Below are 27,814 nucleotides of genomic sequence, written 5' to 3'. Positions count from 1 at the left end.
TTTATTCGGCTATTCATAATTGGATTTAAACAATAGATGATCCATTAGATTTATAGATAGTATAAATTGATATAATTTAATGTTGTAATACTATACCTCCATATGTTAAATATTTAAATATTTGTCGATGTTAACTTTTAAAATTATAAAGATTTTTTTTTAAATGACAAAAATCATATTATCTAGCAATGATTAATCTTTACTACCTTAAACCAATGAAAATAAATTTTAAACTATATATTTTATTTTAAAAATTAAAAAAAAAACTAAATGGTTAATTATTTACTCGATAATATAAATCTACGAAACGAAAAAATATTTTCTTAAAAACTTTCTAAATTTGTGAAATGTTACAATATCTTTGAATATGACAATAAAATAATATTTTACTAATCTTTATATATATAGTTATGATTTTAATAATGAAATAATAATCCGAAAATATATATATAGAAGAAGATACAAATGCATGTGAAAGTTTGAAACAATCTATTCAGTGAATAAAATATACCGTAAACTTATTATATTTTAAAAATAGATAGACATATATATATATTATAATATATACCAATTTAGAATTGAAAACAAAATATTTATATAAAAATAAATGAAAACAAAAATCTGCGCGGTTGCGCGGACAAAATCTAGTAGATATTTTTACAATCCTAACCGTGTGTGAGTGCACCAAAAAAGAGGATTGTATAAAACCAATAAATGGTAATTCACATTCCGTCTGGACTAAATATATATAACGGATTTTCTATAGTTTGAACTTTTTAACATTTACAAAACCCCAATTGTGAGCATTAACATCAAAACCACCGTCTCATTGGACTGATTTTTATAGACGTGGAAAATAAATGATGTAGAAGAAAGGAAAAATGAATGAACATTTTTGAGCTTTTATATATTAAATCTATTGACATAGGTGGGGATGTTTATTTTTGTCAAAGTTAAGCTTGAAGTATGTGAAAGAGAAAGAGTGAACAAGGATAAATGGTCCCAAAAACTCCAGAAAACTGACAATGTAGTTCCCCTCCTTTGGCTATGCCTCCATTCTTGGTATATATATATATGTGTGTGTGTATGTGCGAGCGCGCTTGTGCTTGAATTACTACATTAATATGCAAAAGTTGTCACTAGTGGCAAATTCATAATGACCATAACCATTTATATGTGCAGTAACCTGTATAGAGTATAGGGTGAGGCCAAAAGCTACCTTTGAAAGCTAAGAATCAACACAGAGAGCTAAGTAGATCATATATATATATATATATAAAGAGTGCGATATGACCAATAAAAGCCAAAACAAAGAACAAGTTAATTTGAAAACTAAGTCTCATTGTCCTCATCTACTGTGTACTCCTCTTTCTCTCTTTACCCCCACATTCTTTTATTAACTTGAAGTTATACACACAATCTCTCTCTCTCTCATATTCAATTGCCACTCAACAAATAGTTGATGTGTAACAGTGTAATAGAGAGAGCTAGAGGTGAAGAGGAAGGAATCTTTTTGTATGTTAAAAGCAGATAGGGCTGAACGAATTGATGATAAGTAATGAGTTTTAAAACTAACGACATTGTATAAGAGAAAGGGAAGCTTTTGAGCCTAAACTCTTGAAAGAGATGAGACATCACAATTTTCAGAGTGTTTGATTTTGTTTTATTTTTTGAGAAATTTAAATGGATTTAGATGACTGCATTCATTGTAAAGGATTCTTTTGATAACTACTTACCATAGTCTCTTTTTCTTTATGAAATTCTACTATTTCAGCCAATGTTTTTAAACCCGACCCGGACACTGAACCGGACGATTTACCGGATCGCTGGATCACTGGGTCGACCGCGGGCGAACCGCGGGTTAATAAATGAATTAATTTTATTATATAATAATATATCAGCTATGTAAATAAAAATATAAAAACTAAAGTTTAATATTTTCTAAATGTTTTTATAAACATAAAATAATAGTTTGGATATGTATATTTTTATGTTTAATAACATTCAGAAAATACTTAACTTTAATTTCTATATTTTTATTTTCATTTGATATACAAAATATCAAAAAATAGTTTAGACTATTTATAATTTTGTCTAACAAGGTAAGAGTTATGACATCTACAAAAATCAAGACATAAAATTTATAAATATTTAAATGTTTAATGTGAATAATAAATTAAATTTCAAATACAAAATAAACCAAAAGTAAAAAATCATTATAATAAATTATCAATAACGGAAATAAATAAACACTAAATCACATCAACTAGTTTTGGTTTTCTCTACCATCATTCATTTTATTTTCTTCAAGTGAAATAGTGAAATCTTCATTAAAATCTAAAAATCACAAATATAAAACTGAAAAGGAAAAACCTAACTTTTTTTTGTCAGTATATAACTTCTTAATTATAATTAAAAATTAAAAAAAGAAGTAAAAATTATTTATTGGTTCAACCAGTGGTTCAACCGGTATCGGGTTCCGGATTCTACTGGGTTTTTGTGGGTTTTCGTGGGTTTTTGCGGATTTCTAAATATTGAGTTTTTCACAAAACTCAAACCGAATTTTTTCTGGGTTGCCGGGTTTACCAGTCCAACTGCGGGTCCGGATCGGGTTTCAAAACACTGATTTCAGCTAAAGACCCTTCATAAAAGTCTTCGATCTAGACTAAAAGTAAGATGTGTTTTCAAAACTCAAAATAATAATGTTCTTTGTGTGTTTATACTCATATATGGTGTCTTTTTAATATTATGTATGGATTGGAGAAACACAATCTAGTTACTCGTGAATTGTATGATATGATCGCCAATCCTTTCAACTTTTATGTATCATTATATATTCACCTATGAACATATAAAGATATTTTTATTTATTCAAGTATATCTATACTATTAAAGCAGAATCCTATTGTCCTTTTTATCTTATCCTGCCCTTTTATTTACTAACATTGCATGTTTCATTAAGGGCAATCAAGTAATATTAATAACACATCTATATTGGGCTATTTTTTTGGATCAAGCCCACTGTCCACATCAGATTTTTCTTGGGCCATTTGGACCGATTAAGAAATCAGATCCAATTCTCACATTTTTTTTTCCTTTGGGCCATTGAGTCCAAGTTCAAATAAATTTTTTTCCAACCATTCTTAATTATTTTTTTTTTCTTTTCTTAATATAATTTAAGCATTCATAAAAAAAAATTGATTTTTTCATTGAAAAGTATAAATCTTTATTAAAAGTATATAATTATTTTTATTAAAAATATTAACCACATAATAAAATTAATTTATCAGAGTTATACCAACTTAATTCATTAAAGAAATAAAGTTTAATTTTTAAACATAAATAGTCATTTAAAGAAATGAAACACGATAAAGAAATATAAAAAATTTAAGTCTTTTATAAAATAAAACACAAATATATGAAATATGGCATTTACTAAATATTTGTCAATTGAAAAAAAAAAAAATGAACCCGCGCTTTCAAAGCGCGGGTCAAAATCTAGTCTTATATATTAAAACAGAAGTCACAACTTTGATTCATGTGTGATTTTTATAAAAATAGACCTAATGGACTTATTCCTATAAAGTCATGTTACATTTAATCTCTAATCTTATCATTTAAATTTTCGGTCTACCACAAATTTTTATTGGGCTATTAATAATTGGATTTAAACAATATGATCTATTGGATTTATAGATAGTATAAATTAAATAGATATAATTTAATGTTGTAATACTATACATCCATATGTTAATTATTTAAATATTTGTCGATGTTAAATTTTAAAATTATGAAGATTTTTTTTAAATAACAAAAATCATATTATCTAATAATGATTAATCCTTACTACCTTAAACCAATGAATTTTTTTTTTTAAACTATAAGGGTTATTTTAAAAATTAAACAAAAACTAAATGCTTAATTATTTACTCGATAATATAAATCTGTGAAGCGAAAAGTTTAATTTCTTAAAAACTTTCTAAATTTGTGAAATATTACAATATTTATGAATATGACAATAAAACAATATTTTATTAATCTTTATATATATAGTTACAATTTTAATAATGAAATAATAATCCAAAAATATATATATGGAAGAAGATATAAATACATGTGAAAGTTTGAAACAATCTATTCAATGAAAAAATATACCGTAAACTTATTATGTTTTAAAAATTGATAGACACATATATATTATAATATATACCAATTTAGAATTGAAAACAAAACCCGCGCGGTTGCGCGGATCGAGATCTAGTTTTAATTGAAACTAAAGACTAGCGGCTCTTAATTTTTCCATATAATAAATGATATATTTATTTTTTTTGTAAAATGTTAAATATTATTACCAGTTTTCAATTTTTGACAGAAGTTATAATAGATGACTAGTAGCAGAAAAAATAAATAACACCACCACACAAGACACACTACAGACAGCAACAAAGGATCAGACCGAACAACAACGCAGCGCAAGCGTTCAAACAGAGCAATAGCGAGACGAGGACAGACCTTACAACTCCAGAACTAGATAGAACATCGACTAGTTGCCGCGAGCTACCGAGAGAAGGGCACCCTCAAACCCTGAATACTACGGTCCTACAGTTTCCAACCGACAACCTAGAGCGAACTAAAACGAAGAATCCAACCACGGACCCAGAGCAAGCTTGATAAAATAAACCACTGGTGGTACGAGGAAGAGTCGAAGACCGACGATGCCGTCGTTCACTAGTTTGCGCCGGAAATTACCGCCTCCAATAAATGATACTCCCTCCGTTCCTAAAAGATTCATGTTTTATAACAAAAAATTGTTTCAAAAAGATACATTTTTTACATTTTCAATACATTAATTAATGAAAAGTTGTACTTTTCAAAAAATTCAATTGTGTTTAATAAAATATCATTGGTTAAAAGTTATTGGGAATAGTTAATTAAGAAAAATAATATATTGAAAAATACAATTTTATATGTTTTTTTAATAAGTATAAAACAACTATAACATACATCTTTTAGAAACAGAAAGAGTATTAAAAACCAGAAGATAATCTATTGGGTTCATGATAACGGTTTCTTCATACAAAATTATATTACAGAAGAAGAACAAACACAGAGTTCTTTTAACAAAAAAAAAAGAAAAAAAAACACAGACAAAATAAAAATTTACTATATAAATATGGTCATGGAAATTAAATAATATCCGCTCAAAAACCTTTAACAGTCTCATGCATGCATTAGAAAAAGATAAGAAAAACAGCGAGACAGGCTTAAAAACTCAGATATTAAAAGGAGAACCCAACCCGTTCAGAGACCAACTAGTTTTTGGGACTTTCCAGAAATACTTTTATTACTCTAAAATTATTTATTTTATTACGTAATACTGTATCAGTACAAGTGGGTTTTAAAGTTTTTGCACATGGATAAAGAAAATGCAAATTTCTATAAAATTTACATTGGTTACATAAAAATATCATTAATTGAAACTAGTTTAATCAATAAATAAAAAAAACTGTATTTTATAATTAGTCACATTAAATTAGAATAGCGAGAACATCATTTAGGAACAAAAAAATTTTTTTTAACGGATGGAGTATTTTATTACCCATTAGTTACTACGATCGGTAATCAATAAAAAGGTCCCCACTCTTCTTGGAGCTAAACGTTACTTGTCACATGGATGCTTTATATAGGGTCAGAAGATCCTAGAGACTATATATATAACACTGTTTGCTAAACTTTCTAACATTTTATACACTTGAAATTTCACAAATTATTTTTAACAACTAAAACTTAAACTGCTCATAAAATATAATACTTTTAGTTACTAGATTCAAGTGATTAGAATCTACTGGTTAATTTATACGTAAAGTATAAAAGAAATATAAGATTGATCATATTATCAATATATAAGCCATAAATTATATATAGAATATACTAATTCCTAATTTTAATTAGAAGATCCCTTAATATATACAAAGACTAATTCCTAATTTTAATTAGAAGATCCCTTAATATATACAAAGACATGTTTTTTCACGTACGTTGATCATGATAATTAATTTGTTTCTTACTACATGCACATGATCATTCACTAATTACTACACTCACAAGATATAAACTAATATCTTTTATACCTCCAATGAGTAACGATACGTGGAAAGGTACAGTATTATGAAGATTCTATAGATGAATATAATAGTGAACTTTGTAATAAATAAAACATGCATATATACAGCAGTGAACTTTGTAAGAAAAAATCAAAATAATTAACAGTGAAGTTGGTACAGCACCTCCCTTTACTAGTGGTTTCAATTCGTAATACGTAAGAATTGAATCCCGCCTTTAAAGTCAGACACTAAATAAGACTGTGCACAACTTAATTGTTCCTATACAAATTCATTGTGTCTAGAAAATTTACCAGACATATATAGTAAAAAAGGGGGGAACAAGTTCCATAAGACTAACCCACTTATACATTGAATATTTATTAACGAAGTCACAAATATATTAAACTATTCTTGTAATAAATTGATGGATAAAATTTTGGATCTAAATAATTATGACAAAGCTATAGTAAAGCATTTAACATGCTAACATATATTGATGATAAATAATAGGTAAAGAAGTTATTCCTCCACGAGAATTATCGTATAATATCGTATGTTTTTCAAACTACGACCAAGTTCTATATACATCTGAATTTAAAGTTTAAAATATGTATCTCCACATATTGGAAGATCAAAACATTAAACCCTCCAAAGTTAAAGTTTGAAACTCCATAACCCATATATATACTTTAACTACAGTTTAAAGATAGTTACAAACCAACAAAATGAACATTTTGGAAAGGCCATTTGAAGAATCAGAGTAAATAAATTTGCAGTAATTTACTTAGATAGCAAATTCGAAATCCATAGGATATGAAGACTGACAAAATGGTTTGTAGGAAGAAACACACAGATATTCAATTACATATAGAAAGAATAAAAATAAAAACGAGAATGACACGCCCGGTGGGACTCGAACCCACAATCGTTTGATTAGAAGTCAAACGCCTTATCCATTAGGCCACGGGCGCTTTGCTTGACGGTTGAAGCAAATAAAATATTATCTCATAATCTCTTTTGCTTATAGTGTCAATTATCCAACACTAGCAACTCAGTTCCCTAGTAAAGATATGGAGACTGAGAAGATTCCAAATGCTAGAGACAATGCAGCTCGATAGAGATTCATATGCCTCTTTAGAAGCTCTCTGATTCGCTTCCAAGATCTCAGGGTTACTCAGGAGCAAGTTAATTATCGCTTCTTTGAGCTCTAGTTTGGTTGATACCTGTGTAATCGATAAGGGATTCCCGTGCTGCATTGCCTTCGCCATATGAGAGAAATATCCAACGTAATAACCTATCAAAACATAACATAAATGTTGAGAGAAAAGAGGGAAAGAGTGGACTATATACTATTTTTTTTTTTTGAAACACTAGAGTGGACTATATACTATATATGCATCTTATCAATGAGCACTTGTAAGTTGTAACATACTTCAAGGTGAATGAACGGTGAGACGCTGTAGGTTAAAGCTCTGTATCATCTGTGTACAAGCACTCCAAGCTCCATCACGCCTCAGCACCACCCAGCGACGGCGCCGAAGTCACCGTAGATTACTGCCAAGACGTCGTATTGCTTTGAGTCCGTGTAAGGCCACTGTATTTGTAAATTATTTTCGAGCCAATAAGGCCCAACATTGGCCCAATTAGAATAACCGCTTCCAACGTATCTATACGGTAACAAACGCGAATGTGAGGTTCACATGGAATAAAGATTCTCCTTTTAGCGTCTACGTTTGCAAAATAATCGTAAACGTTTCAAGAGTCTAGTGCAAGTGTCGGTCCATTATTTCATAAACTCGAGTATTATTCATTACTTGATTAAACGATCTTCCAAAGGTAACAACTAACATCATCAACTTAGATAGCAAGTTTAACTTCCCACGTGCCATGTTGCTTGCTGTTGAGCCTTTATCTGTCGTTTCAGATTAATCTGGAACTCACATTCGTCGTAACTGATATTAACTAGCATCGTAGTTTTGTTTCAGCCTACCTTAAGTCTAGTCAGCTTATGTACGTAAAATATTGTAAATGAAAAGATATATATTTTTTTTTTGTTAACCGTGGAGATCCGGCGACCGAGGTCAACCGACTAATCCCACAAGATCCGCAGCAGCCACGTAATTTTCACCCCAGGAATTAGCAGGGAGGGTCCGGGTGGCCACAGGGGGTTTCGAAGCCGGGTCCGTATTGGCGGGGAAACTGTCTCAAGACCACTAGCCCACCACACCGTGGTTGAAAAGATATTAGTATGATTGTTCGATTAATGAACGAAGAACTAATTAATAGAATATTAAAGATGGCTATGCTTTCGTCAAAAGAGGTAAAAGTAATTAATATATGATAATCCACCTAAAAGTTATATATAAAAAAACTTAACCTATGAACTTTCCTGTTGTATATATAAATATTAAAAACAAAATTAGTATTGGAACATGGAAGTAGGTGAGAAATAGAGCGATGAAAACTGGTCTCGAAGACTGAGGTGTGGTGTCTCCTTCGCCTTATAGGAGCAAAACTGTACACATTAAGTAAGTGGTTTAGAGAATTTCTAATCTCAAAAATGGAATGATGAACAAAAAAAATAAAAGCATTACCCTAAACCTTAACCAGATCCAGTGATAGCTTCTGGAAGTATTATGTAATGCAAGCACACCCAAACATAAATAGGGTATTTTCAAAATTACTTTATACTCCCTCTGTTTCTTAATGTTACAAATTCTAGATTTTTCACACATTTTAATAAAACACATTAAATTTGCATATTTTTTTGTGTTTATCTTTGTTTCATAATTTTAAGCCAATAACAATCCAGTAAGTGCAATTAAATTTTTTGAAATTTGCAATTAGTTAATAAAACATGTCTTGAAAATGTAAAAAATGGATCTTTTTAAAACAAATTTTTTTTCTAGAATATGTAATATTAAGGAACAGAGAGAGTAATTTTATATCATCGAAAAAAAGAAAAAAAAATCTTTATGGTTCTTGTTTATTGTAAAAATATATAAGGGCAATCTTTTAAAAAAGGATTAAATATATCATTAAAGATTTTCTTTTGTGACTTGTTTATTTCAAGTTTCATGCAACTACAACAATTATAATGAATGACATAATGATCGGGTTTTATGCTAATTAAGTATAGCCATTAAACATTTAATTAGGAGGCTCAACAACCCCCTCATAGCTTTTAAAGGGGATGAAGACTAAAAGAATCATTCTACAAAATCAACATATACGTAATGTAATAATATAGACACAGAATATATATGCCGACAATTAAAAGTTTTTTTTTTTTTTTGAAAAAGGACAATTAAAAGTTGAAATAACACCCTAAAATAAATAGAGAGAAGGAGAGTTTCAGTGGCAAAGTAGATGGGATATTATTCTATATCCCATCGGTTGTTATTTTTTAGTTCCTTCGATATGTTTTCTACAAAACTTGATTGATTCTTTGAATATTTTCATCATAATTTTTTTTTGTCAAACTACTACTTGCATTATAAAGATAAAGATGTTCAAGTTACAACAAGAAGACGGTCAAGACCTGAGCTTGCTAAAGCATCAGCCTGCAAATTTTCTAGTCGAGGTACAAAAGTAAATGAGATTGGACAGAAGAGAGTGGCAAGGTTTCTAATGTCTTGGAGGACACCCGCGATCTCATTCATATCCCGCCCTTCGCACAGGGCCAAAACAAGGACTTGGGAGTCTGAAAGTATTTGGAGACTTTTGAGCTTCGAATCTCTAGCCTTCCTGAGTGCCTTCATCATAATTATTATAGCTTATTTAGTACAATATAGTTATCATGGCTAAAGTAACATATATACCCATTTTTCTTTTTGAAAGACTAATTATAAAATAAATGTACAACCTTTTCCTTTGAAAATCAAACAAACATTGTAGCAACATTCTATTTGTAAATGTTTTGTTCATGGGGGTAGAGAGCAACAAGGTCGATCACATATTTTATGAGTAGGAACATTTACAAATAGATACATTCCTAACCTTCTTCGAGATATTTCAATCTTTTAAAATTTCAAAACCCAAAAACCAATAAAAATGTTTTATAAATTCATACAATCCAGTTGGTTTTATTTCCCTTTTACAGTTGAAATTCATAGAATCTATCTAGTTTTCTGTATAAAAATCGTATACATTTTTTTTGTCTAATAAAGTGTATACATTATCATCAGTTTTCAGAATAGGATTATGTGTCTCTAGCTATTTACTGAGAAAATCACATATAGTTAGCTGTATGTTTGATTTAGTTCAATAGACACGTAACTTATTGATATAAAAATTGAAGATTCAGAATTATTTAAAATGATGAAAGATGAAACGAATAGTGATAACTGTGAGTGAAAGAAGCAAAGTTCAATTGTAAGAACCCATGTGGTATTTGGTCCCTTTATATTATGTTTACTTGCATGGCACTGCATGTTACTTCCTTGCTGCATGCAACTACATATGTAGTGCTATTTTATTTCTCCAATTATTTATTTTATTCATTTATTTGTATTATCATTATTATACCTCAGACCACAATTTTTATTATTGTTTAAGTTACCATAATAATATAGAGATATAATCATACATACTTGTTTCACATTCCAAGAAATCAAAAGCCAACTGTAATATTTTTTATTTTAAAAATGGCATATATGCAATTCAAATTAACAAATTGCTAAAAAGCAATATATGAGTTATGTCACGTACAAAAGTTATATTCTAATAGTGAATATTTGTAAGAATATTGGTGAAGACATAAGAATTTATATGATTTTAGTAATTGTGTAACACTCAAGTTTGTTTAGATTATCACAAACTCATGTATATATTTTTTTTAAACTAAAAAAAATATACATGAGTTTGTGATAATATAAATAAACTCATGTATATATGCTGGATTATTATCTCGGTATGTGTTCTCACATGACATGCCAACTAAGTACAGACTTTAATTTGTCAATCTACCGACTTAATAACTGATTATAACACGAAGTACCCTATCAGAAGCACGAACCCAAAAAAAAAAGGTAAAAGCTTCTAAATTATTTGATCTTTTTAATACTTTTTCCGTTCCCGAAACTAAGATTTTTTAGATTTTTTTCTTGTTCCACAAAGATAAATTTTCTATATTGTTAAGATATTTTTTTATACTTTTAAAGAACATTAATTGGGAATATTTGAATTGATTAAATTTCATTGGTGGAAAATTATTGAAAAGTGTATAATAAAATAAAAATAAAAATTAAATTATAAAGATTTATTAAATTCTTAATAATCGTGAATACTCTAGAACTGAGGGAGTATATGTTTTGGAACTGGACGGTCCGAAAATGAATCATTCCAAATAAAGTATCCTCGTGAAGTGAAATGTTTGTTGCCGTGATGACTAGGAAATACAAGTCTTTGATCCACAAACTATTTTGCATTCCATCGTAGATGTCAAGTTCACGTTTTCAAAAGTTTTGAATAAATACGTTTTTATTTATTGTGTTTTAAAATTTCATAACGACATAGAGTCTCGTAGTAAAGAACTACATAGAGTAATGCAAGATAACTACAAAAAAAATACTAATGCCCATCTACGTTCTAAATAGGTAACAGTCAACGTCGGCTATTGGGCAGTCCTTTCTTTCCAGCTGTGTGTTCCATCTTACTACCGTCTGAAAACAATCGAGATCCATCTACCTTTTTTTTTAGAACGAGATCCATCTAGTAACATTAAGTTCATGTAGTAAAAATGATTGATAAACAAAGATGGAACGTGCGTCGAAGTTTATGAAAGAATTGACTTTTTCGTTTACTAAAATGTTTAGTCAATGTTTTATTTGTTTATTTATGATAGCTATTAAAACTGATGATGTATGTATACAAACAAAATGGTACCGTCGGTGCTAGATGAAGCGGCATCATCGCCAATTAACAATAAAACAAATGTGCTTTGAGTATTCTTTATCAACTCTGGAGCTTTTGGTCAATTTTTATTGGTTAGCAACATATTTTCTTTTCAGTTTTGAATTGTTGTTCATTATTATCAGATATTTTCTAAAACAATAACTAACCTACTACAAGCTGTCCAAGAAAAAAAACTGACGTACTACAAAACCAATACTATCAATTATAGATCATAATCCAAATTAAAGTTGGCGAGCTCTTTCATAATTAACATTGTTTCTTTTTCTTATTGATTCGTTAAAAGAGTGTAAATGTATATACAATATTTGTTACTTATTCGACCAACACACATATAATATTGTTACATATAACAGCTTAGGACTTCACAGACAAAACTGGGACTCCTATATCTGTTCCTCTATATATGGACCACTGCATGATTGATTGATTTCAATACTTGTACTATAGAATTGATCATTCTACAATCGTGAGTTTTACGTTATACTTTAACGAGAGGAGGACAACAATACGAGATATTGTTTCCTCGAGAAAAGAATAAATACAATCACTTTCCTATTAGAATAAACTGGTTATACAAGTTATGTGATTTGTAGAACATTGGTGTGCACCATGCATTATTTCTTCATTTTGTATTGAACCTCACACAAAATGTTATTTGGCCTTTAATTGCTAGTTCTAAACTACTAAATTTCCAACTATGACATCTACCGAACTCTTTTGACCTATGTATATAAACATCCAAAATGTTGTGTTTAATAACAGTATACAAACGAGGTCAAGAAAAAAAAACAGTTATTAGTCAATTACATTTTGGTAATGTCAACTGGAGAAAAAAATAAAAGTCGTATAAAAAGTTAAAAACTAACAATAAAGCACAAAAACAAAAATAATATTACAAATAACAATTCGATAAACTCCCATCCCGGGCATCATTTATGTTTTGTGATGTTTTAATTTTAGCTTAAATAATGATTTTGATGTTCAACAATGTTAACTATTACTTATATAGATAAAGCAAGTTTATGGTTGATGGAGCAAAAAAATAATTTATATATAATAACAAATACATACTGTAAAATAAAATAAAGTAAAACCAAAAGAGAAAATGAAAATGATTATTCTAAAACAATACAAAGGCAGAGGCTTTATATAAAGACATTCATCTCTGTTTATGTCTCACACACACACTCTTCTCTCTGTTTCCGTTTATAGATCTCTCTCCTCTCTTCTTTCTTTCTTCCCAAGAATCATCTTCTCCTTCTCCACCTTTCGTTATTATTAACTTTCCTCCCTTACCAAACCATATAAACATTAAAAAACAAACCCAAAAAACAAAAGTTAAAAAGTTTAATTCTCTTTGTTCCCGACAATCTGAGTGTTTTCAGGCAGAGAAGACAGAGATTTTTCACCTTGCCGGAAAAAAAACTTTGTCTCTCTGTTCCGTCCTCTTTGATTTCTTTACGCCAAAAGAAACTTCTTTAAAGAATCACATTGCACCTTCTTGCGTGTTTCACAAGGATCACATATATTCTAGGGTTCTTGCTTCCTCCTCTGTTTTTCTCTTTCTGTCGTCGGAGTAAGAAGAAATGGAGCTGGGAGATTCGTCGGCGGTGATTCCGGACTCGTTCATGGGATACAGAGACGACATCACAATGCAAATGTCAATGATATTGGATCAGATTCGAGCTCCATTGATCGTCCCAGTCCTTAGGCTCGGAGTTTACATCTGCTTAACAATGTCGGTGATGCTTTTCGTCGAAAGGGTTTACATGGGAATAGTAATCTCTCTTGTTAAACTCTTTGGTCGGAAGCCAGAGAAACGTTTCAAATGGGAACCAATGAAAGACGACATCGAGCATGGTAACTCTGTTTATCCTATGGTTCTTGTCCAAATCCCAATGTACAACGAACGAGAGGTACCATCAACTAATCAAAACTCTGTTTTGTTTTTTAGAGTTTGGTATGTTGTAATTTAATTCTTTAAATGTTGTCAATGTAGGTTTATCAGCTGTCTATTGGAGCTGCTTGTGGGCTCTCATGGCCGTCTGATAGAATCGTTATTCAAGTTCTTGATGATTCCACTGATCCAGCGATCAAAGTAAGCTTCTTTTTTTCACAAAGATATAATTTTTCGAAGAGTTACAAGCTTATTCTTGTTCTTGATGTTTGGGCAGGATCTAGTGGAGAAGGAGTGTAGCAGATGGGCGAGTAAAGGAATAAACATAAAGTATGAGATCAGAGATAACAGAAACGGGTACAAAGCTGGAGCTTTGAAAGAAGGTATGAAGAAGAGTTACGTCAAAAGCTGTGATTACGTTGCAATCTTCGACGCTGATTTTCAGCCTGAACCGGATTATCTCTGGAGAACCGTACCGTTCCTCCTCCATAACCCCAAGCTTGCTTTAGTTCAAGCTCGCTGGAAATTCGGTAATTTTTAAAAAAATTCTGGTTATTATTTGAAAATTTTCTTTTATTTCGAGATACATAGTTTTGATTTCAGTTGTTTTAGGCCAATTAGTTTGTTTGTCACGTGATTGATAAGGGCTAATAATCACTGATCACTGCTTAGTTAGAAAGTTAGAGACGGGTTTGATATTCTTTTTTTTTTTATCTCAATTACTACTCCCTTTTTAGGCTAAGTACTTTAAATTGTACAACCTTTTGCAATTATACTCAAATCGGATAGTAATAATAATTACAAAATCATGTGATCAATGCACATTAGTTAATTTAGATATACTTATGTTATACTATGTGTGTTGATGTTCTTCCTTTTTGTTTATTGTGAATTGATGACATTTTCAATGGAAGACTACTGTGGAGACGGTTCGAATTAAACTAATACCTATTAGATTTAAATATAAGTGAAACCTTGTCAGAACTTAGGTACGTGCTATAAAACACCATAAAACAATAACACATGATCTATAAAACACCATAAAACAATAACACATGATATGATTATGAGGTTTAAATTATTTAATAAATAAAATTATGTTCGCATAAAGAAAGTTTTAATTACACTAACAGAAGTGTCGGTGAACCAAGCGCTTGTGGTCGAATGGCGCGAGGCGAGCTCGTTGGTCCTAAGGGCCGCGGGTTCGATCCTCCCCCTCAGATACGCCCAGGTGTTTGGCCAGGCAATTGGGTATCTAATTCCCATAGTAACAAATGGGCTGCCTCGCGCCGAGGGGTTAGTCCCCTGGGGGTTGAGATCCCTCCAGGTTAATCAAAAAAAAAAAAAAAAACAGAAGTGTCGGTGGGTGTTTTATTGCTAGGTCCCAATTATAGACCTACATAGCGGATCTTGATGTTGAGATATCGATTATGTTCGTCATTACTTTGTGCTTTAGCTTTAAAACGTGGAACCACTTTCTTCAACTAGAAATTACAAATACTTTTATTAGCTATTATTCATACTTTAAATGATCTAGGAAGCATATAATAAGGGAAAATCACTTTCTAACTACTGCCATATTTAATGTTTTTTGTCCTTTGTATTTGGTATGTCTGCGAGAGTTAGTAAAAATAGATTTTCCAAAAAGCTGCCACACATATAGTATTTAACACAGTTTTTGAAGTATTTTCTTCGAACAAGAAGCTGATTTTCTTCGTTAATTTCTTAATTTTTGCAGCAACCAAACATTAGTTGACAACTCGACATATTAAAATTCAGAAAACCAACAACAATAAATATGTTTTATGATCAAATTAGAGAGTAGATTTAGTGGTGTTGCTTCACTGGCCTCGTCGTCGTGTCCCATAATGAGTGCAGAGAACATAAGAGAATTTTTATCCTAGAATACCAGAGGGATTTTTAGCGTGTATTCTTAGCGTGTGGGCTACGCATAAAATTCATTTTTTTTTAAGAAATTGGTTACCAAAACTACCAAATAGTAGTCAGTACTTAAAGGTTTTTTTACACTGTTCGCGGATCCCACTGACACGTGATGATTCTCGATTAGTTCGTTTTAAATTTTTTTCTTTTCTAAATTCTAAAAAATAAATAAATTAAAAAATTTAAAAACCCCAAATAATGATGCTCTAATGGAAAGGGTAAGTGAATGGGGCTTGTTTTGTGATATAGTAAAATCTGATACGACCAATTATTGAAACCAGTTTTATTAGTCTCTCTCACTCTCATTCTCACCACTCACTTTTTTTTTTAAGTAGACTTTGTTTTTTGGTATTTTCTTAATTGCAAACCTGATACGACCAATTATTGAAACCAGTTTTATTTTATTTGATTAGTTATACTTGTGGACAAGAACAAATACTATACTAAAATATAGTAGTATAGATCATGTGAGCTAAATTGACAAAATTAATGTTGAAATCTAATTGTAGTTCTGAGCCGTCTAAGGGGGGTTATTGGAACATGAATTTCTGTAGAATTTTATGATTTTAATAGTTGAGAAGATTTTATAAGTTAACTAGATTTAACAAATTTTATCAAATACTTTTACATAGATTTTCATTACTTGTGTATAGAATTCTATTGATTTTTATTAACTTTTAAAGTAAGAAATTAATGGTGGTAGAAAAAAAAGGAAAGAAAATCATTTTAATTAAGGCAATTCTTAAACAACTTTTAAAAAAGTTTTTGTCACAAAAAGATCTCAAAAAATAAAATGACCAAAATATATGTTTTAAATTTGAATTTTTGTAAAAAAAATTGAATTATTATTTTTGAAATGTTTTTTTAAAAAATTAGAAAGTGCTTTTTAAAACTATTTTTACAATTTTTATTTTAAATTTTTAATATTTTTTCTATTTTTTAAGTTGTGAATTGTATTATGTTAAAGTTGTGATTTGTATATTATTTCATTCTTCAATTTGAGTTTTTGTATGTGAGTGTATTTTATTACATTGATTTCAAAAATCTTATGGGTATAGATGATATTCTCAAAGTTTAGTACTATGAGTAAAAACAAAGAAAATTTACATCCCAATAACAATAGATTTTAATAGAATCTTAAAATCAATGAAAACTAAACTTTTCCAATAACAAAGGATTTTGAGTGGAATTTAAAAATCATCACCCCAATAACAATGGATTCTATTTAGATTTTAAAAGTTCACAAACCAATAACAATGAAATCTCAAAATTTAATAATTCCTCTAGAATTCTTTGCCCAATAACCCCCCTAAGATTTGATCATTGAAAACATTGATTTTAATGTCACCAACTTGTTTTTAATGTCTTCATCAATGCCACATTAATTTATGTTTGCTATGCATATACTTATTTATTAAAATTACATTATTCAACTCTAATTTTCTAATATGGCAGTGAATTCGGATGAATGTTTGATGACAAGGATGCAAGAAATGTCTTTGGATTATCATTTTACGGTCGAACAAGAAGTTGGTTCTTCTACTTACGCCTTCTTCGGTTTCAACGGTAGTTTATTTTACCTTCATTAATTTTTTTGTATGTCTTTAACTTATTACAATTTCATATATAATATTTGGTTATAACAATTTTAGGAACTGCGGGAATATGGAGAATATCGGCATTAAGCGAAGCTGGTGGTTGGAAAGATAGAACGACCGTGGAAGATATGGATTTGGCCGTTCGAGCTAGTCTCAAGGGTTGGAAATTTTTGTACCTTGGCTCCTTGAAGGTATATATATATATATTACTGTCTAACAATGTGTATATGTGTCAATTAGTGGCTGAGTAAGCAGTTTAATTGATATATATGGTTTAAAAAAAAATTAGGTTAAAAACGAGTTGCCAAGTACATTCAAGGCTTATAGGTATCAACAACATAGGTGGTCATGTGGTCCAGCAAATCTTTTCAGGAAAATGGCATTCGAAATCATGACCAACAAGGTTTTTTTAACTCTTTATGTATCCCTCCACACTAAATCGAACCGGTTATTTAACCGGAACTTACATGGTTAATAAGGTTCAAACTACTAATTAAACATATAAAGCCTTCTCATGTTCCCTGAGCTAAAAACTTCGGTCTTCTTATTGGCAGAACGTGACATTATGGAAGAAAGTTCATGTCATATATAGCTTCTTCGTGGTGAGAAAGATCGTGGCACACATTGTTACCTTCATCTTTTATTGTGTGATCTTACCGGCTACGGTTCTTGTACCGGAAGTAACCGTACCGAAATGGGGAGCGGTTTACATTCCTTCCATCATTACTCTGCTAAACGCTGTCGGTACACCAAGGTAAAAATAATATTCCAAGAGTTTCTTGCTGCTCAAGTGACGTCTCATTTGGCCTCAAATTGTTGCTTACATATGTCTTATTTATAGGTCATTGCATCTTATGGTGTTTTGGATTCTGTTCGAGAATGTGATGTCTCTTCATAGAACAAAAGCTACCTTCACTGGTTTACTTGAAGGTGGTAGAGTTAACGAGTGGATTGTTACTGAGAAGCTAGGAGATCTTAAGGCTAAATCAGCAAACAAGACTCCAAAGAAGCTTCGTTTTAGATTCGGAGATAGGTAAAAAATTCTCCCATTTAAAATCAAACCGAATACTTAAATTTATTGCAGTTTTGTTTCATTCTAATATTGTTTTCTTGGTGTCTTTTGGCAGGATTCATGTGTTGGAACTCGGCGTAGGAATGTATTTGTTCTTTGTGGGATGCTATGACGTGTTCTTTGGGAAGAATCATTATTACCTATACCTTTTCGCGCAAGCAATCGCTTTCTTCATTGCGGGATTAGGGCAAATTGGGACGATTGTGCCTAACTCTTGAAGGGAAAAAAGGAGTTTTCTCGAGAATAAGAGGATGATTTACTCCTTTCTTTTTTTTTTCTCATTTGGCTTCTCTTTTTAAAATTCTTGTTGGTGTGAATAGAGAGAATTGATGATGGTGTGTAGTGTTCGAAGATAAGAATACTTTCAGATTTCTCAAAAGCAATAGAGTATTGGTTTATGGCAAGGCAGATAATATTTTGATTCCATTTTCTTTGTATTGAAATCATCATATTATATGAATATATGGACGCGGTAGACCTAGTTTTGATACAAAGGTTTCAACCGGAGGATCAGAGCAAACCAATCTGTAGACAAATGATCTTTGCACTCTCTTTTTCATTGGACATGTAATGTACACTAACAAAAAAAAAAGATGCAGGCTGTGGGGTTTGAACCCACGCGCACTTATGTGCAGAAGAACTTAAGTCTTCCCCCTTAACCACTCGGGCAAACCTGCTTGTTGATACCCTTATTCTTATAGTAACTATTAATATTTAATGAACCAAATAATTATACCAGGCCCTTTCTCCGAGCCCATAGGGCTACTACATTTGATTGATCGCTTTTGGGCTACTATCTTAAAATCTCAGAAGGCATGTTTTCATCAGAAAGGCCTCCAGAAGACTTAGTAATTTAGTATTATGTATATATCCATATTAGCACTACTTAGGTTTATTTTATTTTATTTCCTTATATATCACAACTACAGTGGCATTCCACCAAGAAAATCAATACCAAATTAATTGTTTGAGTAGGATATTATTTTGGTCAAAAAGGTATAGAATATTACCTTCTCTTTGTTTGCAACAAAGATCACGTAAAGTAAAATAAATTTAAGCAAAGAATATAATTTATAGATAATTAAAAAGTATTATTCTCCATTTACATAACTTCTCAAACTAGCCCTGATCGGTAGAAAAAAAAACGAATTGGTAAAACCAAATTCATTATTTCTCTGGACAAAAAAAATTTATATAAATATTTGAAGAAAATCGCATAGAAATTTTAAAAGTATGTTATTTTCAAATTTTTTGGCCATCACTTTTAACCTTCAAAATAACGTTTGTATTATTAAAAACTTTCAGTCTAAGTAATTTGTTTGTCATTTTTAATAATTATTTAATAAATAAAAAATAGAAACTAAAGAAAAATCAGAAAAGTAAACAAAAATTTCAGTAAATTAAATAAAAATTTAGAATCTAATAAACCTTCAGACTTTATATTTCCATAATATACCTTCAAACTAATAACACTCCTGGCATCTAAACAAGCGTAAGAGAAAAAAAAAAGTTCTCTAAAATCCTTCGCCTTCTCTCTAAGAACTCTTAACCATTTTCTCCGATCACCGACTCCAGCGGCTCCTTTAGCGCCGGTGTCGGAGTTTCTCTTCTCTATTTTTCCTAAATCTTCGTTCTATGTTGTTGCATGTCGATTCGGAGTTGTTAATCTATAGATCCTGTTCTGGGTTAGATCGGATCTGAATTTGGCTAGATTTGTGATATAGTTTTCAGATCTATTTGATTAACGGTATGGTGGTTCATCTCTACATTTGCATGTTCCTTCTTCTCCTTGATGGTCTCTTTAGCTTCACTCTGTCTCGATCCTTCTTCCGTCTTGATTCTAAAGATTGTCTTCGGCCGGTGTGAGGTGATACGCTTCCTGTCTTCAACCAAGAGGTCTGATCGAAGCCTCGTTCTATCTTGCTTCTCCTTGACGCAGACTTGTCGCATGCTTGATTTCATCGGTTCTTTGTCTTATGTTCGACTCCGTCAGTTCTGGGTGTTTTAATGGAACTATTTGTTCTGTTCCCCAAACTTTGAAGCTTTGGTCCATAATCCGTCTGCGCTATTCACTATGGAAAGTATCTGATTCGTGTTCTTATCATCAAAGAGCCACTTGGAGTTTGAGGTGTCTTGCTGCTATGGAATTTCCGTCATTATGTTCATCTATGTTAGCTAGCTTTATCTTTACGATTTTTAGCTCTCAATCGACATGTATTAATTTTCCAGGGATAGTTCTTTAACCACTGGCTTTGGACTCTGGGAGTCAGTTTAACCACTGGCTTTGGACTCCGAGGGTTTGTATAAACTCGTCGGCTTTGGTTCTGATGTTGTGATTTATCCTCTGTTTAATTTCTGTTCTTGTGTAATATGGTTCTCTTTTGAATATAATGTTTCAGTGTTTAAAAAAATAAAAAAAATTAGAATCTAAATAAAAAATCAGAAAATTAATTAAATTAGGTTAAAATACATAAAATTTAAAATAATTAATTAAAAAAATCAGAAATTTCACAAAAGAGAGGTACATAAGAGGAATATCAACAAACTATCAACAGAAGCGCAACCAACAGTTTCCTCTGATATAACTCAAAGGGAGTTTTTAAAAGGTGAAAAAATGAAAAACTAGAGAGGAGAGAGAGGAGAGAGAGGAGAAACAAGTGGCTAGCTAGCTCTCGCCCAACAATGGCGGTTTCCTAGGGTTCTGAGATCTCATCTCTAGATCGCGAATGGAAATGCTCGGTAGAAGATCCAACTACACTCTCCTCAGCCAATTCCCCGACGATCAGGTCTCCGTCTCCGTCACCGGAGCTCCTCCCCCTCACTATGACTCCTTCTCCAGCGAGAACCGGAGCGGCGGCGGGAGCAACGGGAAATCCAAGGGCGGATTCGATTGGGATCCGAATCGCGGCGCTGGGAACACGTACGCTTCCCCTCTCGGGCTGCAGAGGCAGTCGAGCGGGAGCAGCTTCGGCGAGAGCTCGTTATCCGGGGATTACTACGTGCCTGCTGCGGCGGGGAGTAGCGAGATCGAATCTGCGGGGTTTCCTCTAGATGTGGGGTTCGGCGGCGGCGGTGGAGGAGATTTGAGGATTCAGATGGCGGCGGGGGAGGCTGGGGGTTCGGCTTCTGGGAAGAGCTGGGCGCAGCAGACGGAGGAGAGTTATCAGCTGCAGCTTGCGTTGGCGTTGAGGCTTTCCTCGGAGGCTACTTGCGCTGACGATCCGAACTTTCTGGATCCTGTACCGGACGAGTCTGCTTTGCGTACTTCGCCGAGTTCAGCTGAAACCGTTTCACATCGCTTCTGGGTACTCGTTTAATTGCATCTTGGTTTACAAAATTGTTCAATCTTGGTTTACAAAATTGTTCAATCTTGGTTTAGAGAGTTATCAGCTGCAGCTTGCTTTGGCGTTGCGGCTTTCCTCTGAGGCTACTTGCGCTGACGATCCGAACTTTCTGGATCCTGTGCCTGATGAATCTGCTTTAAGGACTTCGCCTAGTTCTGCTGAAACCGTTTCACATCGCTTCTGGGTACTCGTTTAATTGCATCTTGGTTTACAAAATTGTTCAATCTTGGTTTACAAAATTGTTCAATCTTGGTTTATTAAGGCATTTATATGTCGTGCGACCTGCGACTAATATACATATCGCGCGACCTGTGATCTGCCACTACGGCTAAAATCATTTTAAAATCATGTTCGTTGTCGCAAGACGAATAACAACCTGCAACCTGAGACAAGTCGCAAGACGAATGACAAGCTGCAACTAGTCTCAAGAGAATAACAACCTGCGATTGGTGGCATGTCTCATGTTGTAGATCGCGCGATTGTTAAACGAACAGGGCTGCTTTGAACAGTTCCTGAGTTGGCTGATAGTGAAAAAAAAGATTAGTAAGAGATGGGATATAATGTTTTAGACGCATTGCATAGTATAACTGTTTTGTGTACTGCATCAGGTCAATGGATGCTTATCGTACTATGATAAAGTTCCTGATGGGTTTTATATGATTGATGGTCTGGATCCGTATATTTGGACCTTGTGCATTGATCTACATGAAAGTGGCCGCATTCCTTCGATTGGATCACTGAGAGCTGTTGACTCCGGTGTTGACTCTTCGCTCGAAGCTATCTTAGTCGATCGGCGAAGTGATCCAGCCTTCAAGGAACTTCACAATAGAGTCCACGACATATCTTGTAGCTGCATAACCACAAAAGAGGTTGTTGATCAGCTGGCAAAACTTATCTGCAACCGTATGGGGTTTGTACTCGCACAATCCTTTTGAAGTAATAGTTTTATTTCTTTCTCTTGACTTATTATGTTGTCGGTTAATCTGTAATTCTCACCTCCTTCAGAGGTCCAGTTGTCATGGGGGAAGATGAGTTGGTTCCCATGTGGAAGGAGTGCATTAATGGTCTAAAAGAATGCTTTAAAGTGGTGGTTCCTATAGGTAGCCTCTCTGTTGGACTATGCAGACATCGAGCTTTACTCTTCAAAGTGAGATCCCAACTCGATGCTATCTATGGCCATAATACTTTAGGCATATCTTTTCGAATGATCATATAAATTATCCTGCTTCATCAATTTGTGGTGTTATTGGCTAGAAAACTAGTGGTATTTATTTCGTATGTTATTTTATCCCTTTTGTTGTTTTTTTCTTTGAAGTGTTAATCTCTGCATTTGGTACATGCAGGTGCTGGCTGACATAATTGATTTACCCTGTCGAATTGCAAAAGGGTGCAAGTATTGTGATAGAGACGATGCTGCATCTTGCCTTGTCAGGTTTGGGCTTGATAGGTACGTGTCCAAGTGATTTCTCTTGTGCCTTTTTTACGTTTTTACCTTTTTGCTTATGCTTTTTGTTTCTGTTAGAACAGTTATGGCATCAAACGTTTCTCATTAGGTTCTAATGTGGAAAAATATTGTTTTGGTTTCAGGGAGTATCTGGTTGATTTAGTCGGAAAGCCAGGTCACTTGTGGGAGCCCGATTCCTTGCTAAATGGTCTCTCAACTATCTCAATTTCGTCACCTTTGCGGTTTCCGCGACCCAGGCCAGTTGAACCCGCTGTCGATTATAGGTCACTAGCCAAACAATACTTCACCGACAGTCAATCTCTGAATCTTGTTTTCGATCCTGCATCAGGTTAGAAAAATAAACATGAACAGTATTTTTACCATTTGCATGCTTACATCTCATTTTGTGTTTCTCTATAAGTGGAATCTCTCTTCATTTAGGGTATTTCTTGATTACGTCTTTTGATATCTGAAGGTACCAATCTTAGAATGATTCCATAGTTTGTTTTCTTGTCTCGTTTGTTTGTAATGAGTTTGGTTGTATTGGTGAGTGCTTTGCTTTGGAATTAGATCTTGTAGTGGAGTTTAACTCTTTAGAGTGCTGTTAGCATATAATTTCTGATGCATTTTTGTGAATAATTTGTCTTCTGGACTCTGATTTCTTATATCTATTTGTTTGAATTTTTGTAGATGATATGGGATTCTCAATGTTTCATAGGGGTGGAGAAAATGACGTTATGGCAGAAAATGGGGGTGGGTCTTTTCCTCCCAGTGCTAATATGCCTCCACAGAACATGATACGTGCGTCAAGTCAACTCCAAGAAGCAGTACCTATAAGTGCCCCACCAACCAATCAGCCGTTTCCGAACAGGGCAAATAGGGAACTTGGACTTGATGGTGATGATATGGACATCCCATGGTGTGATCTTAATATAAAAGAGAGGATTGGAGCAGGTATTATTTTTATCCCCAAAAGCAGTGATTTAGTTAATGAACGAAAAGTTCTTCTGTAAGTGGATTTGCTTTGGGATCCGTTCGCAAACAAAATAAGAAAAGTGCTTCCCGTTTAGAGATTACTTTTTTCTCCGAGAGTTCAAGATTATCTTAATCCCTCCACTTATACTTGAGCTAATGTTCTCTCAGGTTCCTTCGGTACTGTTCACCGTGCTGAGTGGCATGGCTCGGTAAACACTTTTTCTCTAAATTTTGTATGACTGATTTTTCTTGGCTGTTAAAGTGTGTATATCATAAAGATATCTTCCTCTCTGGATTTTCCAATACTATCACGAGAAGAATTCTTATTTTGATTATTGCATAATTGTTCTCCACCACTTTCAGGATGTTGCTGTGAAAATTCTCATGGAGCAGGACTTCCATGCTGAGCGTGTCAATGAGTTCTTGAGAGAGGTGCACAACTTAAATTTTTATCGTTTTTTTTATGGTAACGAACTTGGTGTACTGATGCCTTTCATGCTCTTGATTCACTGTCAGGTTGCAATAATGAAACGCCTTCGCCACCCTAATATAGTTCTCTTCATGGGAGCGGTCACTCAACCTCCAAATTTGTCAATAGTGACAGAATATTTGTCAAGGTACCGTTCACCTGGATTTTGAAGGTTGTGTGCGCGGAGTGTAGAGTTTTAGCCTAGTCTATTGCTAATACATTTCTCTCTTTGAAACAGAGGAAGTTTATACAGACTTTTGCATAAAAGTGGAGCAAGGGAGCAATTGGATGAGAGACGCCGCTTGAGTATGGCATATGATGTGGTATATTTGACCTCCTTTCTTTATAATTGAGTTGATTACCTTGTGATTATGGTGTGTATCCCTCCTCGAACGTTCTTGTCATATCTCTCTTGCAGGCCAAAGGGATGAATTATCTTCATAATCGCAATCCTCCGATTGTACATAGAGATCTAAAATCTCCAAACTTGTTGGTCGACAAAAAATATACAGTCAAGGTTTGATTACGAATTAGTTATTTTGTCCATTGTCTTGATTTTTTAAGTATATGTCATTCTTGTTGCGAGTTCAGCTTAAAATGTTTATGTTAAATCATTTTGGGGACATTTTGAAAAGGCAGTAACCTAGGGAAGCATTAGTCCCAAGCTATTTTCTTAATATCTCGTTTACAACATTATTATCGTGGAATTTCAGGTTTGTGATTTTGGTCTCTCGAGGTTAAAGGCCAGCACGTTTCTTTCGTCAAAAACGGCAGCTGGAACCGTAAGTTCAGTCTGTTTGACGCTAAATAACAAGCTGAACAACTTTACTCCATTTTGTTTCAGTAGAAGATAAATAAATTGATTGGCTTTTGATTTATCAGCCCGAGTGGATGGCACCAGAGGTCCTGCGGGATGAGCAATCTAATGAGAAATCAGACGTGTACAGCTTCGGGGTCATCTTGTGGGAACTTGCTACGTTGCAGCAACCATGGGGTAATTTAAATCCGGCTCAGGTACTTTCCACTCCATAAGATATCTTGCATTTGAAAGTCGCTCAGTCGCAAGTTTTCAGCAAGTCATTAATCAAAAAAATGGCTCCATAGGTTGTAGCTGCGGTTGGTTTCAAGAATAAGCGGCTTGAGATCCCACGGAATCTGAACCCTCAAGTTGCAGCCATAATCGAGACTTGTTGGACTAAGTACGTTACAAAATATCTTTCTTTTTTTTTCTTCTGAAAATTCGTTTATTGATTCCTCCCATGAATCGTTTATGCATATTATTATTTTTTTATCATTGCCAGTGAGCCGTGGAAGCGTCCATCATTTGCAACAATAATGGACTTGCTAAGACCATTGATTAAATCAGCGGTTCCTCCACCTAATCGCTTGGATATGTGAAGTCCAAACAGATCATAATCATTGATGATGTGCACATATACTCTCAGCATTCTTTTGCTTCCCAGGAGGGGGACTAGTTAAGATAGCTGTAAGGTACATGCCTTGTGAGCTATCGTTCTTATCCTATACAAACTCTTGTATGACTATTGTCACAGGGAGGAAACAAAAAAAAAGTAATTGAAAAGTAGTAATGGAAACAGTGAGGGATATTATGTTATCTACCTCCTCCCAGGGGCCAGCAAGCAAGGTTTTGTTGTAGTATTTTGTTTGATCCCACATGTAATGTCTGTTTCTTTACTTACATTGTTGTACATCAAAACTGCTAAACTAGTAGTTAAGACTCTTTAAGAGTGTCCCAACAAAAAAAAGTTGTGTAGCTGCTGTCAAGAGTTTTGAAACTCAATATGATTCATTGGATATACATTTATTTATTCTCATGAGATTGTTCTACACTTTAAACCAGTACCAAAGGAAAAAAAACCTTCAATGTGTGATCGTTCGTTTTCCCCAACCAAGTTCACCAGGACGACCATTTTTTTATCTTCCTCATCCTTTTGTGATTATCAATTTTTCAAGCAGTCAGTACTGTAAAATAAAAGGTTGATATGGCCGAGTTGGTCTAAGGCGCCAGATTAAGGTTCTGGTCCGAAGGGCGTGGGTTCAAACCCCACTGTGAACATTTACTTTTTGAAATTCTTCATCATATATGGGCTCTTGTTGATTACATATTGTTGTCACATGTAAGTGGATTTAGCGAGCCATATTATAAGGACTAACAGTGGCCCCTAAAGGTTCCCTCCAACTTCGACATCACATTGTCATAGGCGAAGCGTCATTTTCTACGGGGCCTCTCGTTAAACTCCAATTCTCTCAGATTATTCTCCTCCATCGCTGCCTTTTACTATATAAAGCCCACAGGCCCATTCTCTTCACCGTTGCCGCCACCTCTTTATGTTCACCGTTGCCGCGACCTCTTTTGTACGCAAGACAAATGTCTTGTTTCAAATCCAAATACACCGGTATTTAATCTTACCACCACCTTAACAAAGAACCCTCTGACTTGTTGATCCTCTCGCATTTTACTTCTTACGATTGCTATTACATATTACTGTACTGTCTCTAAATCAAATTTTGAGACATAACTAACTAACGATACTAACATATAAATATGGTGAGACGAATACTGACATATTAGTTTCAAAAAAAAAAGAATACTGACATATTTATTTCAGACAAATGCTAACATATTTACTTCATCAACCAATAAAGTAATTTTTTTTTTAAAAAAAATTGAATACTAATATAGTGACTGAATTTATTTTTTGAATACTGATATACTGACTAACGATATTAACATATAAATATGGTCAGACAAATACTTACCATATATTTTTACTGAGCATATTAACATATATGAACCCTTCAGAAAAGTATTTTGAACTCTTCACTTTTTAGAAAACGTTTGAGCCTTCAAAAAAATTTTATGAGTACTTTAGAACCTTTTAGAAAGGAATTTTGAACTCTTCAAAACATGTTTAAGAGCCTTACAAAACATGATTCCGAGCCCTTCATATAATATTTTTAAACCCTTCAGAACATATTTTAGAATCTGTTTCATGTTCGAAAACGGTTTAGAATCCCTAAAAAACTTTTTTT

The 27,814-nt window shown here is 33.0% G+C and overlaps 2 protein-coding genes and 3 non-coding genes across 7 annotated transcripts; 3 read left to right on the top strand and 2 right to left on the bottom strand.

Moving 5' to 3' along the window:
- Nucleotides 1–7,002: 7,002 nt before the first annotated feature.
- TRNAR-UCU lies at nt 7,003–7,075 on the bottom strand. The gene has a single exon. It is a non-coding gene; the product is annotated as a tRNA-Arg (tRNA).
- A 6,133-nt stretch (nt 7,076–13,208) lies between these two features.
- LOC106328063 (glucomannan 4-beta-mannosyltransferase 9-like) lies at nt 13,209–18,938 on the top strand. 2 transcript variants are annotated; one of them, XM_013766419.1, is made up of 9 exons: nt 13,209–13,936; nt 14,020–14,118; nt 14,195–14,447; nt 17,314–17,424; nt 17,511–17,647; nt 17,746–17,859; nt 18,011–18,210; nt 18,298–18,489; nt 18,584–18,938. In XM_013766419.1, exons 1-9 carry the CDS (start codon nt 13,607–13,609, stop codon nt 18,744–18,746), a joined length of 1,599 nt encoding a protein of 532 aa, XP_013621873.1. In that variant the 5' UTR covers nt 13,209–13,606; the 3' UTR covers nt 18,747–18,938. The 2 variants fall into 2 exon arrangements, with proteins under 2 accessions (XP_013621873.1, XP_013621874.1); XM_013766420.1 differs by lacking the exon at nt 17,746–17,859.
- Nucleotides 18,939–19,122: 184 nt separating this feature from the next.
- TRNAL-UAA lies at nt 19,123–19,205 on the bottom strand. Its single transcript has one exon. It is a non-coding gene; the product is annotated as a tRNA-Leu (tRNA).
- A 1,930-nt stretch (nt 19,206–21,135) lies between these two features.
- LOC106335529 (serine/threonine-protein kinase CTR1) lies at nt 21,136–26,593 on the top strand. Of its 2 annotated transcripts, XM_013774074.1 has the most exons (16): nt 21,139–21,688; nt 21,912–22,056; nt 22,481–22,782; nt 22,878–23,019; nt 23,216–23,319; nt 23,460–23,665; nt 24,007–24,270; nt 24,460–24,500; nt 24,655–24,723; nt 24,808–24,908; nt 24,999–25,083; nt 25,179–25,277; nt 25,474–25,542; nt 25,643–25,774; nt 25,865–25,959; nt 26,062–26,593. In XM_013774074.1, the coding sequence occupies exons 1-16, from the start codon at nt 21,255–21,257 to the stop codon at nt 26,156–26,158; spliced, it is 2,385 nt and encodes a 794-aa protein (XP_013629528.1). In that variant the 5' UTR covers nt 21,139–21,254; the 3' UTR covers nt 26,159–26,593. The 2 variants fall into 2 exon arrangements, with proteins under 2 accessions (XP_013629529.1, XP_013629528.1); XM_013774075.1 differs by lacking the exon at nt 21,912–22,056 and having other exon boundaries at nt 21,136–21,833.
- A 164-nt stretch (nt 26,594–26,757) lies between these two features.
- TRNAL-AAG lies at nt 26,758–26,837 on the top strand. The gene has a single exon. It is a non-coding gene; the product is annotated as a tRNA-Leu (tRNA).
- Nucleotides 26,838–27,814: the final 977 nt, after the last annotated feature.

This window comes from Brassica oleracea, chromosome C3, assembly GCF_000695525.1.
Source record: "Brassica oleracea var. oleracea cultivar TO1000 chromosome C3, BOL, whole genome shotgun sequence".
In the NCBI taxonomy this organism is placed as follows: Eukaryota; Viridiplantae; Streptophyta; class Magnoliopsida; order Brassicales; family Brassicaceae; genus Brassica; species Brassica oleracea.
Note: the sequence above shows the minus strand (reverse complement) of the source record. Positions and strands in the feature narration are given on the sequence as shown.

Excerpts from the sequence above, each read along its gene's own strand:
- LOC106328063 (XM_013766419.1), top strand. The coding sequence starts at position 13,607 with ATGGAGCTGGGAGATTCGTCGGCGGTGATTCCGGACTCGTTCATGGGA. Across the intron at positions 17,425-17,510 it reads CGCCTTCTTCGGTTTCAACG|GAACTGCGGGAATATGGAGA; the intron begins GTAGTTTATTTT and ends TAACAATTTTAG. Across the intron at positions 18,211-18,297 it reads AACGCTGTCGGTACACCAAG|GTCATTGCATCTTATGGTGT; the intron begins GTAAAAATAATA and ends TCTTATTTATAG.
- LOC106335529 (XM_013774075.1), top strand. The coding sequence starts at position 21,255 with ATGGAAATGCTCGGTAGAAGATCCAACTACACTCTCCTCAGCCAATTC. Across the intron at positions 23,020-23,215 it reads ATCGAGCTTTACTCTTCAAA|GTGCTGGCTGACATAATTGA; the intron begins GTGAGATCCCAA and ends TGGTACATGCAG. Across the intron at positions 24,724-24,807 it reads TCAATGAGTTCTTGAGAGAG|GTTGCAATAATGAAACGCCT; the intron begins GTGCACAACTTA and ends ATTCACTGTCAG.